This window comes from Oryzias latipes, chromosome 19 (genome assembly GCF_002234675.1).
Source record: "Oryzias latipes chromosome 19, ASM223467v1".
NCBI classification, from domain to species: Eukaryota; Metazoa; Chordata; class Actinopteri; order Beloniformes; family Adrianichthyidae; genus Oryzias; species Oryzias latipes.
The window spans coordinates 5,632,263-5,646,484 of record NC_019877.2 but is presented as its reverse complement, the minus strand read 5'-3'; the positions used below and the strand labels follow the sequence as shown (position 1 = coordinate 5,646,484).

The window sequence follows — 14,222 nt, the reverse complement described above, 5'->3', positions numbered from 1 at the left end:
GTGAGAGTGACAGGGCACAAGGAGATCTGTCGTTAGACGTCTTGAAACCAACGAACACACATCAAACTATTTTTAAATCTTCTAACTTAACTTTTATTGAATCTTTTAGAAAAAAACAGCTGCAGTTTCCAGCTTTTTCTGCAACAATTATCTCAAAAATGCATGTGAGATTGTGGAGGGGCTGTAGATCAATACAGACTATGAGTTTATCCTTCTTTTTTTTAATTTTTGGATGCTGGTGTGCCGCGGGATTTTTTTTAAGGTTAAAGTGTGCCGTGGCTCAGAAAAGGTTGAAAAACACTGATCTAGACCCACCAGACAGTGCTCTGAACCTTTTTTCTTCAATGATTTGTGATCTTCACTGGTGTCCATGGATTACATGAAATCTTTCCACCTTTATCCACCTTTGTCACGGTAGGGAGAACACGTCAATGTAAGGGTGGGGTCATCTAAGATAGCACAAGGGTTAATAAAGACATTATCAGAAATGAAACTTTGTGCTTAATTTTGGTAATATATATCCATGAGAAAAATGCCCCAAAAACTTGTTAGAAACACTATTTTCATCAAGGGTGGGTCTTTAACATCACCTTAAACAAAACAAAACAAAAATTGAAGAATATTTTTTCATATAATTGGAGATAAAGTCAGGCATGAAACAGTTGCTTGTTTCCTCCACTCCACAAATATTGAGTTTAAATAAACACTTGTATTGATTTCAAGATTTCCTGAGCTGAAATGGCCCAAATTTGTCCAAATGTTTTCTGCTTTCAACGGGCCTCTGAGCTCTGCTGCAAGTTTGAAGCCATTCTGTTATGATTGGGTATAAACATGTCTGAAATTGGTCTTAAACACATTAAAGGATGTCAGGGAGACAATTTGAGACATCATTTAGCGCCTCGCTCATGTTGTGACACGAGGATAAGCTCCTTTCTCTGTCGTTTGGATGAAAAGAATTCTCTGTTCAGAATATATTAGATTGAATTTTACACATTACCTAAGAGGATTTTTAATGACTTCTTTCTTGGGGGGAAATGCAGAAAATGTCATTTATAGAGCTTCATTTTGGGAGGGTAGTGGGAGATCAAGGACTGAGATCGGAGCATCAACCATGAAGTCTGGTGACTCCCCCCAATACAGGACAGTAAAGTGGATTTTGGCACAAAGAGTATTTGAAGTATTTTGACCAAACTTTTATTGTAATTTATTCATGTTTCAAACACATTATTCACGTTTGAAAGGTCTTCTTGAAAGGTACAATAAAATACAGTGAAATGTAGGATGTTGGAAAAATGTTTTGAAAACCTACTTCAATGAAAATTATGTTGTTTTTTTGGCATGGAGGGCATGTGTAAAGAAAATTAAGTGTAGTGCTATCTTAGCTGACCCCACCCTTACTTTGCCGTGTTCTTCCTACCATGACAAAAGGTGGATAAAGGTGGAAAGATTTCATATAATCATGGACGCCAGTGAATATCACAAATCATTGAAAAAAAAAGGTTTAGCGCACTGTCTAGTGGGTCTAGATGACCCAACTCCCAATGTTAAAGTGCCTAGGATAGCACAAGGGTTAAAATTGCATTATTGGGTTTTTCTTTATTCAGATTGTTTTGGAACAGTTTTCAAACTAAAAAAAAAAATTAGTTTTTTTTAGTTTGGCTATAAAAGGCACAATTATAATTAAAAGACCACTGGGAATGCTTTTAAATTGACTTTATCGTGCTTTTTCTTAAGCCTTTCAGAGTAAACTGTATCCATTTTTATATATTACCTTAGGCACACTGAAGGACAATTTTTTTATTAAATATAAGTTATTTTCACAGTTGAATTTCTACCCGGAAGTAAGACGACTCCATCTCTGAGGCCTTTTCTCTCCTCGTGGATGACGCCCATTTCATGACGTCAACTTAGAGTTGGCCTCAGCAGCGTGTCTGCGCTTTGCCCACAAAAACAAACAACATCCAAACTTTTGCAAAGATGGATGTGCATATTGAAAGCATTTTGCCGATCAGAGCTAGCTCACTAGCTCCACGGAAAAAGTGGGCGTGTTTGTTAGCCTGGGGGCGGTGCTGGCAGCGCAGGATCTTCCTGGAAGTGGCTGTTCTTCACTTTGATATGTATGGATGTAAGAACCCACTCGCTTTTGTGGATTGGGAGGGGCTGGTGCTCGAAAAGAAGCAGGGTTGTAGAGGAATATTCAGAAATGGGTGAATAGATCAATATACCGCTTTGGTTGTTTTTTTTGTTTGTTTGTGAGGAAGTAACATCATTATGTACTTAAAAGCTCAAAAAGTTGATTTTACATGATGTAGGCCCTTTACAATAGCTCAAAAGATGATCAGTAATTTTACAGCTTCCTTTTTCCCCCCTCAAACTGACAGTGTCACCTGCAAAAACATCTCCAGAACATGCACTTCTCTCTTTTTGTCTCAGTCGAACCTGCATCTGCGAAGGAAAACAACTGTCTGAATGCCGCCAAAGCCTGTAACCTGAATGACACTTGTAAGAAGTACCGCTCGACTTACATCAACTCCTGCACCAGCAGGGTGTCTGCCTCTGAGGTCTGCAACAAGCGCAAATGTCACAAGGCCCTGCGAGAGTTCTTTGACAAGGTAATTAGACATGCCAAGCTTGAGAGCTCTACAGCCTTTGAGGTTGATGTTTAGACCATTGTGCCTGCCTGGAAACAGAAAAAAAAGGTAACTAACTTTATTCTCAGCGCTGTCGCACTTGGGATGACCGTTCAGCTTTTTCATTCATTTGTCTTGACTATTTTTTATTTCAAAAGGTTACTTTTATCGCATGAAATGATGAAAGTTTTGTTTTCTTTTTAAAAATCAAGGTTCCAAGTAAATACAGCTATGGGATGCTGTTTTGCTCCTGCCCGGCAGAGGATCAGAAGGCCTGTGCAGAACGCAGGCGACAGACCATCGTTCCCGTCTGCTCCTATGAAGATAAAGACAAGCCCAACTGTCTGTCCCTGCAGAACACCTGCAAAACCAACTACATATGCAGGTTAGACTTAAGCTAGATCTATACTGCGTCATTCCTTTTCAAACGGAAACATGTCAGATATTCAGATTCTGAACTGTACTTCAACATGCATTGAGATTACAAATGGTGTCCCTCAGGGTCCCCATATGGGCTCCCTTTTTTTTTAAAGATTTTGTCTTTAAGGGGCATTTAAAAAAAACAAAAAACATTTTGACCATTTGGAGATAACGCCCATTTTTTTGTCTAAAGCTGAAAAACAAAATTTAAACAACTTACCTGTTGTCTTATTAAGCTTTGCCTTTTTAATTAAAACAGAATCAATCATGAAAAGGATGAGAATACAAACTTAATGAGACTGTCAGTCTTGGTGGAACCTCTTGCTAACAAAACTGGCTGATAGTTTATTATATATTTATTTGGGGAAAAAAACATTGTTTTTAGTGGAAGGTTTGTTTTGTAATTCTCTGGTGTAATCATCATTAATGTAATGTGTTGCACTAAAAAAGAAAACAACAACAACCATCTGAGTTACTATACAAGCTGGTATCATCACACGGATGGATGGATGGATGGATGGATGGATGGATGGATGGATGGATGGATGGATGGATGGATGGATGGATGGATGGATGGATGGATGGATGGATGGATGGATGGATGGATGGATGGATGGATGGATGGATGGATGGATGGAGCATCGGTTCATTTTCCCCACAATTCGACACAGTGGTACAGGGAAGACAAAAAAGGAGAAATCAAGTGTAAACTTTGTTTAATGTTTATTTTTTAAAGGTCACGACTGTTGGACTTTACCAGCAACTGTCAGCCCGAGGTTCATTCCATATCCGGCTGCTTCACAGAGAACTATGCGGACTGCCTGCTAGCGTACTCCCGTCTTATTGGTAAGTTTATATTGACGTCTAGTTGAACTAAAGTTACAATATTTATCAGCTTCTGTAGTCAAAAGCAAAATGTCTAAAAATAACCCACAATCCATGAAGTAGGAATATAGATGTTTTAAGGCTGTAAAGCCCCTCGCTACACACTTTTCTCAGATACACGTGAACATTTTCACAGTTTTCGGTCTTGTTTGAACTGTCAAAGTTCAAACCTTCGTAGAATTACAAGTCCACCATTATAAAATGAAAACAAAGATCTGATCACCATTTAAGGATTTATAAGTTTAAGCAAAATTGCATTGAAAGAATCTGCGAAACAGGAAACCATGTTATAGCGAGGCACCACTGTACATCTAAATCTGAACCACTTTTTATAATTAATTAGTCCCTTTACTGTTTATTTCATGTTTGGAAGCAGAGATTTAACCGAATGTTAGTGTTTTTTTAAACTTACCAGTCACCAATACGGTAGGAAGTAACTAAGGTTTATTTTTATGACATCACACCCTCCTTTGCTAGTTATATGTCAACTTTAAACAGCTCACTGAATAAGCAGTTTTTCCTAAGTAACCCAATTTTCTTTTTATATTGTCATATTTTTAATTGTCAGATAGAGTCAGAAAATATATTAGTTGTATCTTTTCCATTAAAAGGCCCAACAATTTAACGTTTAAAAAAAAGCAAATAGATTTAAGAGGACACCCTCTGAGCTTGTTTTACTTCCCATGACAAATATTGCATGGATGCTGCTTCTTTGCTTCTCTTCAGGGAAGCATGCAAAGCAAAGTTTGTCTGCATCTATTCCACACAATACATGATAAGACATGTTTTTTATAAATATACTGTATATGTGTATATATATATATATATATATATATATATATATATATATATATATATATATATATATATATATATATATATATATATATATATATATATATATATAGATGTATATGCACATAGGAAAAGTGGGAAAGTGATGTCCTGCTGAGTTTCATAATTAGATTTCAATTGCAGTGCAACAGTAGCCAATTGCAATTTCAACAGGCAGACATTTTAATCTGCAACACTTATATCAGGGCTCCCACCGCTTATCCCCTCTAATAGGCTCCCCTCCACTCATTTCTGTGTCCGCACAGCAAAATGTCTAAATCCTGCAGAGCCTACCCGCCTTCCTGATCGCCACACAAAGGCAGCCATTTTTTCCAGTTACAGCAATAAGAAAGAAAATTTTCATTTGACTTTTTGGAACCAGAAGCACGAAACGCCCCAGCTGGGCCTGAAACATTGGTGTGAATCGTCTCCAAATAAGGCCTTTTGTTTGTCGACTTTGTTGATACGAGGACTTGTTTGAGTGGAGGAATGAAGCGATCCTCCATGTTGGAGGTCATAGTGCAGCGCAGCTTAAATGGATTTCACGGCCAGAGCATGTAAAATCTCTCTAATGAATTATTTTCATTTCCTGGCCTGGGAGCCTCCTAAGCTGACCTGAACATTTTCATTTCAGCATGAAGACACTCAGAAGCTAACACTGACTAACTTTTGTCCTCTGCAGGGACGGTGATGACGCCCAATTACGTGCAGTCGGCTGGCATCAGCCTGTCGCCGTGGTGTGACTGCAGCAGCAGTGGAAACAGCAAGCAAGACTGTGAGAAATTTGCTCAGTTTTTCACCGACAATCGCTGCCTGCGTAAGTAACACTTCAGCTTTTTTCCCCACTTTGACCTCATGTTCTTTATTTTGAGTCCTTTTTGTTGGAAGACAAACAGCCGTAAAGCTGTGCTATTCATTCTGAGTACTTCTATAAAGTGAACATGTGAGAAAAAGATGTGGCACTCATAAAGAGCTTTTTAGTTGAATAACACTTTTGAAAATGGTCACAGAGGACACTTTGGTCAATAAAACCTATTACGAATAATACGAGTTAATCAAAGAGCTGACATTTTGTGCTTACTGCCTCATTTATCTATCCTATTTTCTTCTTTTCTCGACATGCTGCGATTAATTATACAGTTTGGGGGAATCAATACCGATCAATACCTTCTTTCATGTAGGTAACGCCATCCAGGCATTTGGCAACGGTACTGACGTCAGCATGTGGCATCCCCGACCCTCAATGAAGCCTACAGTGGAGTCGGGCATAAGTCGAAGGACTAAAGCCCGATTGAAGAACGTCCTGGACACGCTGACAAATGTGGCCAAGCTGGAAGACTCATACGGCATCTGCGAAACCTTACAGGTGATGTCTGAAAGACACATCTCTGCATTTTTTTCTGAAACCATTCACAATCGCAAACTCCAATCATCTTTTGATCTATTTTAAGAAGCGTTCTCAATCATCTTTTAATTATGATTACGCCGTTTTTGCCCAATTTTTTGCTAATTCGAATAAAGAAAATTCTCAGAAATGCATTTTTTAGCTTAATTTTCTTTACATATTTCTTCCATCTTCAGGAAAATGCCACAAGAACATGTTTAAAACATTAAAACCACAATTTCTTTTATCGGAGTGGGTCTTTAAATTTCTATAACTAGACTCGTTTTTCACCAATACCTTGTTTTTAAACCACGTCAAATTATTTTGAAAGGAAACAGTTTACATAAAAGACTATGGAAGAGTGGCAAGACAGCATGGTGGAAGGCCATTGCAAATGAAGGGAATAAAAACCCATTACTCTAACCGTTTTACCATTGTTGTATTTATTTATTTATTTATTTTATTTGCTTTTGTTATTTTTGCAATGCTTAAAGAAGCTTGTATTGATGATTTCTTAATCTTTGTCATTTAATGATACTATTGTTGACTCAAAAACTGGGGGGCAAAAATTTTTGCTGGGAGAGGGCAGCAGCCCCCCTAGTACACCTGTGGCTCCGCCCCTGATTTTACTGAATTTATTATTCAATCCAGTGTTTTATTCCTTTTTAAAACGTTTTATTACAAATGTATGAAGTATTTGGTCAGAAACTCTTTTTACATAGTGCGTTAAACCGATCAAAGGTGGATCTTTCATGATCAATATTAGAATTTTTTGTTTCAATCGACATGAACTAATTTCTGGGAAAAATGGATTGTTGAATTTTGAATGAACTCTTTAGATTCTTTGAAATCCTACAAAAGGAAATTTGTTGAATGCAACATCAGGAGGTCCTTCCAGGGAGTGTGTTTGCATCCTCAGACATCTGTCTCTGTCACAATGATAGATCAAGGAGGGTTTTATGATGGCATGCACAAAATGCCCCCTCCTGGGCAGAAAGATGATCCGTCAGAGGAGAGTCAGTTTCCTAAACTGTCATGTCAAAGCTAATTGGTTGCCTCTAAAAACATCAGAAAGTGCTTACAGGGGTGGTGTGCTTTCAGGACAGTGACTGTGCTTGCTACAGGGATTAATGGAAATGTTATGCTTTATATGTTTACTGTAAATTATGGGAAAGTGGCGGCATGCAGATTGGTGGTGCAATAGATTTAACCCTGTGCTATCCTATGCCTCCACCCTTACACTGACGTGTTCTCCCTACCATGACAAAGGTGGATAAAGGTGGAAAGATTTCATGTAATCCATGGACACCAGTGAAGATCACAAATCATTGAAGAAAAAAAGGTTCAGCGCACTGTCTAGTGGGTCTAGATGACCCAACTCCCAATGTTAAAGTGCCAAGGATAGCACAAGGGTAAATAACCCCAAATTCCCACAATTATTTTTTGTGGACAATCAGAAAAAGAATAATTGCTACAAAACTACAAGTTACAACTTATTTATCTTCCAGAAAAGAAAATTAATTGAAAAAAAGTTCTACACAGTTCTGCTTTTTTAAAGCACCTGCACAACCAAGATAAAAAAAACACTGCTTATGAAAAGATAAACTTTAAAAAAACATGCTAAATAAATACTGTAAATGAGTACATATCTAAACAATTGAGAAGTACTAATAGAAAAATACCCAAATTAAAATAATAGTTGTGAAGAGACACTGATTAAGACTAACATTATTTTTTCAAATTTACATTTACTCGTTTCAGCACTCTTTAAACAATTTCAAATATCCGAGGCATCCATGAATATTTCATTTTAGTTTGCCAAAGTGTTGGAACTTTAGTTTAAAAGTTGTTTTTTAAAATCATTTCAGGTACTTTTGGAGAAAAATAAAACATTTCCAACATGCTCCAGATAACTTCTCTTCCCCTGTGATAAACATTTTGGGTGGTTATTTATAAATAAGATGATATCATGTAATACTGTAACTGGGACAATCTATCATATTGGCTTTTAATGTTGATAACATGATTTATCACCAGTAAAACATCTTTCCCAAGGAGGACCTCCAATGGAGCAATTCATCTTTTTTTTCTCTGAAGCCGGATTCAAACGCTTCCTCCTACTTAAGAATCATCACATGGAGTGTTTGTTGTGTTCCTGAACCTCTTTATCATATCCTGTGCCCCACTGCTGCGTCTATATCTGTGTGAGAATACCGGGCAGCCAAAGAGATCCATGACTTCTAAACAATTAAGACTGAAGGGAAAAGCAGCCTTTCATATCATCTTTCAGCACCTTTAGTCTGACTGCAGGCGAATTCAATAACAGAAAGAATCACAGTTAATGTCTTTTTGCTGTCTTTCTTCTTCTTCTTGTCCCCTCAGGCCCAAAAGCTGGTGTCAAATCAAACAGTGGACATGGCTCCTTGTCTGGTAAGTCCGGTATTATCCTCTCTAATCCAGATCTATGGCTCTGGCTGAACCCAACTAGATTTAATTCTTTGGATATAAGCGTATATTTATTTAGGATTGAACAGAAACTCCTTATAAATTTGTTTTTAGCATAACTGTAACCAAAATTCATTTTTTTTTAAAAGCACTGAAAAGGGCTTAAAAACGATGACATAGCCCACATTTGTAACAACAAAAGTAGCTCAACAGTTTAATGTGAAATTTAAGGTGTCATATAGGCCAGCGGTTCCCCACCTTTTTAGCGCCACGGACCGGTATGACGTCACACGAAGTTTTCACGGACCGGTCTTTAAGAGGTATGCGGAAAACTATTTTAGCAACGCTACGCTGAGGATATGTCACAGATACGTGACCAGACGAACCCAGAGCTTTTATTTTGACACGCAGAACATCGCACAGGTGCCCTGGCTGGGCGTTTTCTCCTTGACAAAGAAATTTTCCAAATATGTTTGTTTTTTACTCAATTTGCTAGCTTCTGGATTTTATTTTAGCGGTAACCTATCATGTGACCGAGAAGAGCGCCTTGGCCTGCGTCAAGAGTAACATAGAGCAGAGAATCGGGCGATTTTTCTAAATATAACATCTTTTAGATCCTGAATTAAATAAAACTGAAGTCATGTAAGTTATTTATTCTTTCTGTGCAGCCCGGTACCAACAACCAGTGTTGTTGATAGTGTATTATGTAAAGACACACATTCATTGCAAATTCAAGTCCAGAGCAGAGCCAGCCATCGCTTTCTTTAGTTTCCTTTCAGTCGGTTTTCGCTGAAGATCTGACAGCTAGGAACATTTGGGGGGAGAAAATGTTTTCTTGGCTTTCTCAAATAGAAATGATAGCTAATAGGTGCTTTAAAAAAAATAAAACCTGTGGAAAGTGGCATCTCTGTGGAACCATTTACAGCCTTTGACACTCCAAAAATCTAAAACCTTTTTCACATTGTGAGAAAAGTTTAATTTAACATTAAATTAATGGTATTTGCACCCAAGACGAATTGTTTTACGCTGCATGAGTTTGCTGAAAATCCATAGTTATCAGAAATTATATAAGTATAAACAAAATGCTTTTTGGCAGTTTAAATGTTTAAAATAAAATAAAACCTGCAAAACGGGTTTGAAGCAGAAATAAATTATTGTAGCTTATTATGTAGCTTATTATTGTAGCTAATTATTGTATGATTTTAATTTTCCTTATAACTATATTTCTCATCAGAATATTTGCTCCAAACCATGATAGCGACTTAGATTTTTTGTGGGGAAAAAATCAAACATTTTTTTTGCATGAATTATATTCATGCAAAAAACAGAAATACAGACTTGACTTGAGGCTTTGGATTTAGACCTTGTAAAATATGCTCAATGTTTATTCCTATGTTTCAAATGTATCACTGTCAGATGTAAAAAAGAACATTTTTTCCAATGCTTATGCATCATCTGCCTGTCGTATCTCTTTTAGTTTCTTAAAAGTTCTTAAGTGAGAATTTGTGGCAATAATGTTTTCATATTAACTACAATTTTTAGGACTTGACTTAAACTCAGTTAAAAATTTGACACTTGACTTTAACTTCAGTGCCAAACCTACAGAATTGATTTAAAGTAGCAAAAGTGACGTTTTGCTACTTTAAAAAAATTTAAAACTTTACAAAAAAGACTTTTACAGCCATTATTTCATTAAAGAAAAAAGTCAATTAAGAGGAAAACAACCCTTAATCACATAGTCAAATATCTGTGTTGAAATCCTCGTTTGTTTTAATTAATATAATTATATACATTCATTTATTATTTAAACTTGTTTTGCACAGAAAATAACCAAAAAGAATCTTAGAGCTTCTTGTGATTTTAATCTTACAATGGCGGATATAAAATCTTTGAGCACACCAGAGGTATATTTGTATAAACTCCCTTTGTATTTAAGGATAATGTTATTAATTCTTTGTTATTTTAGTTAAATGAGGGATAAGAAAAAAGGTTAAGGAGTAAAGTGAAGAGGAGGGGGATTACATTGAAACAAAACAATAGTGGCAATAAAAGGGAAAAATGGCAACTAAAGTGTCTTTTGTTTAAAATCTGTTCCACTCCAATCCTCTCTTAATCTTAATTAATTTTCTACATATATGTCCTTTATCATCAGAAAAAACCCCACAAGAACAGCTTAAAAGTGTATTTTGAAAATTGTATTTTTGCTCTTAACATGTTTTTGGAGGATTTATCTCATAATGGAGGAAATATATGAAAGAATTTTAAGATTATAAGTATTTCTTTATTAAAATCGGGGTGATCTTCTCCGCTGTAATTCCCTGCATCCACCTCAGACAAATTGATCCGTTACCATCTTCGATTTTCTTGTCTGACCTGCCATCGTGCTCAAAACGCTACAGCTGGATAGCTTCGTTATTGCTCGCCGTTTTTTTTGCTGTCCTAATGTTAGCGAGCTTGTTAGGTTCTACAAGCTAACGGGAGAGAGTGCAAACAAAAGTTTGATGGGAAATCGGCCAAGACGTCTATGGCTAACTTCTGCACCGACGGTCCCACCCACAACCCAAAGGCGAATTCCTCCTGTGATGTAGAAATTATGTCTTAAAAAAAACGACACAGGCTTTTTGATTTCAGCTAAAAACTGCATTATCATAATTAAAAGATCACTAGAAATTATTTTAAAGTACAAAAATATATAATAGGAGCGGGACTTTACACATGAAATTCAATTAAGAATAACTCCCCTTTAGAATCTGCCTCTAGTGGTTTTTAGTGGAACTGCAACATTTGATACTTCCTGGTTGTTTTGCTAACTTTGTTAAAATTTTCAACCAGCACTTGATTTTATTAATTGAACAAATGTATAACAGACATGTCGCTAATGTGCATTTTTTCTTTTTGTTTTTCCAGAACCATCACCTGGAGGAGTCCGGGACTTTAAATGCCATTTCCAAAAGCTCCCCAGCAGGGCTCCTCTGCTCACAGTCGCCAGTCCTGCTCCTCACTCTGGCCTTCACCTTCACTCTAACAGAATCACAAATCAAAGTTTTCCAGCTCTTGTAGGGAAAGGACTGACGATGGACCCTCCTTATCTCCGGAAGTAATCAAACCGCATTCCATGTAAAGAATTTCTCAAAGTGCAGCAACACTTTTTTTGTGGTCATAGCAGTGAAATCAGATGCTGTTGTGGATTGACATTTTTTTGGATGTCTTGTTGCAGAAAAACAGACTTGATGAATCTGTTGCTCAGACGTCAGCTCATTTACTTTCTGTGCCCCGTGGGAGCAGTTTGACTCCCAAAACTGTTTGGGAGCACTCGTGTCCCGGAGATAAAACTTCCCTCTGATGTGAAACATGTCATTTCTTTTGCGGCGCGTGTCACGCCAACGTTCTGAATAGTGTTTTGAGTGTCGAGTTAATTGCTTGTTTGGATCTGTTGTGGTACCATGCCTGCTTAAGTGAGGGCTTGTAGAAGGAGTTAAGAATAATTTGACACAAACTGAGCTCACCTTGGAGTCCAATTTATGTCTACAAAGGACGAGGGAAAACAACCGTCTTCTACATGTTTGGTCTTAGCAATAGATCAGGTTTGTAGGTTTTGTTGTCATGGTGATATGTGGCTTTATCACCTCTTAAAGGACATTTTGTACATTTCTAACATGAGTGCTCTCTGTCTCTGTAAGGCTGCTGTTAGATTGTGATCATTTGTCTGTAATATTCTGAAGTTTGTGCAGGTGGGAGCCTCAGCTTTACCCAAACGTTACACAGGATGTGACTGTTCTCTTTCAATGTGGTCACAAATATCACTTTGTTGTGCGATTATGTCAAGTTTGATAGTTGCACAACGATATCCTGAACAAAATTTCCTGTTAAATATCTGAAACATAAAGTCTCTTTTATTGCTAAAAAAGTCCTTCTTTTGAATGCTTTGTATCATTTTTATACATTAATGTGAGGACAAAATAAAAGAATGCATACATACTCACAAACAAACAGCAAAAAGATCAAAACAGAAAACTACAGGCATTATTAATTAATGCCTGATAAGAATGAAAGAACAGATGAAAGCACATATTTACTCAATAGCCCTAATCATCACAGACGTTTTTAAAGGTTTAAACTAATGAAGGCCTGTTATTCACCATCAGCACCACTCTGAAAAAGTCCATCATCTCTATTGTCTACTGTGGACACGGTATCAAAATGTTGTTTATGAAACACCAAAGATTTAACAGTAAGGCGTGACTTTTTCAGCCTTGTTTCTCCTCACTTTTACTCTAAAAGCACATTATTTAATTAATGTAATAACATAATTGATAATAAAACTAACAAATAATAAAACTGAGAACTGAGAAACATAATAGATGATGTCCCGTACCATTAGGGTCCTTATGACGGGGCAGTGGTTAACAGTCTTGCCTCAAGTTGCGTCTAAGCGGCTGTGTTGTTTCGCGTTCAAGTGGCCACTTTCAATAACAAGTCTATATAAAAGCACTAAGACCCAGAATTTCGCTTCCGCGTCCAGAACTGTCGCGTTCACGCAAGTTTCTGAGTCCAGTCGCGGGCTCTACCTACAGGATGGGTGCTAGAAGTTCAACCGGTTGAACTTCCGGGTAATCAAATGTATACCTGTACAATTTTTGGGGGATCCGAAATGAATTTGCGAGTCCTGCTCCCACGTTGCTGAGTCTAAAGCATGAACTGATAAAAGCAGTTGAATCCCATCAGGACTGTTTCTGCTCTCTAATTACAGCAGCTTTGACCTCTCCCGCTGTATTGTTCCAGCTCCTCAAAACGGCTCAGTGGATCTCACCTTTTCCATTAACCAGGCGGGCACAGGCAATTTCACTTCATTACTTTTGTTTTTTTGAAGTGTGAGCCAGATTTTTTACAGTAGACACAACGGTACTTAGTTTTTGAAAGATACACCAAAATACTTTCAGGAGCAGTGCAGCGGCAAAGTCAAGACATGATTCTAGAAACCACATAGTTCTACAAATTCTGGAAACATCAGCAAAATTGAAAAGAAAGCACACCTTGAGAAGGGTTTCATTGCTGTTCTGACTTTACAAGTGTTTCAATTTAACCCTTGTGCTATCCTATGGGGTCCAGATGACCCCACCCTTACATTGACGTGTTCTCCCTACCATGACGAAGGTGGATAAAGATGAAGAGGATTTTATGTAATGGATACCAGTGAAGATCACAAATCATTGAAGAAAAAAGGTTTAGTGCATTGTCTTGTGGGTCTAGATGACCCCACAAGACAATGTTGAAGTGCCTAGGATAGCACAAGGGTTACAAAATTCTCAGATTAAATATTACAAATTGTGCAGTGTAGATATGGAATATCATGCAAGATGTGATACAAACTTCATGCTTCAGTAACTTATGGAAAAAGATTAGGGTCACAGGCAACAGGAAATTCTGACTTTTATCTCATAAGCAATCAAATCTCAGAAGAGATTAAAGTTTAATTAAATCTTAAACTTTAATCTTAGAAGAGATTAAATATCATCCTTCTGAGATTATAGTCAGAATTCTGAGAAAAATGTCAGCAGTCTGAGATTAAATTTTAATTCTGAATATAAAGTCAGAATTCTGAGGAAAGAAAAGTCAGAATTCTG

At 37.1% G+C, this 14,222-nt stretch overlaps 1 protein-coding gene across 1 annotated transcript in view; it reads left to right on the top strand.

The window, feature by feature from the left end:
• gfra1 (GDNF family receptor alpha 1) overlaps positions 1-12,508 on the top strand; it is a 35,143-nt gene extending 22,635 nt beyond the window's left edge. The window contains exons 5-11 of the mRNA XM_004080268.4: positions 2,434-2,612; positions 2,843-3,015; positions 3,787-3,896; positions 5,452-5,586; positions 5,951-6,135; positions 8,536-8,583; positions 11,506-12,508. Coding sequence (XP_004080316.1) covers positions 2,434-2,612; positions 2,843-3,015; positions 3,787-3,896; positions 5,452-5,586; positions 5,951-6,135; positions 8,536-8,583; positions 11,506-11,658 — 983 coding nt within the window. The 3' untranslated portion in view covers positions 11,659-12,508. The remainder of the gene's footprint in view (positions 1-2,433; positions 2,613-2,842; positions 3,016-3,786; positions 3,897-5,451; positions 5,587-5,950; positions 6,136-8,535; positions 8,584-11,505) is intronic.
• Positions 12,509-14,222: the final 1,714 nt, after the last annotated feature.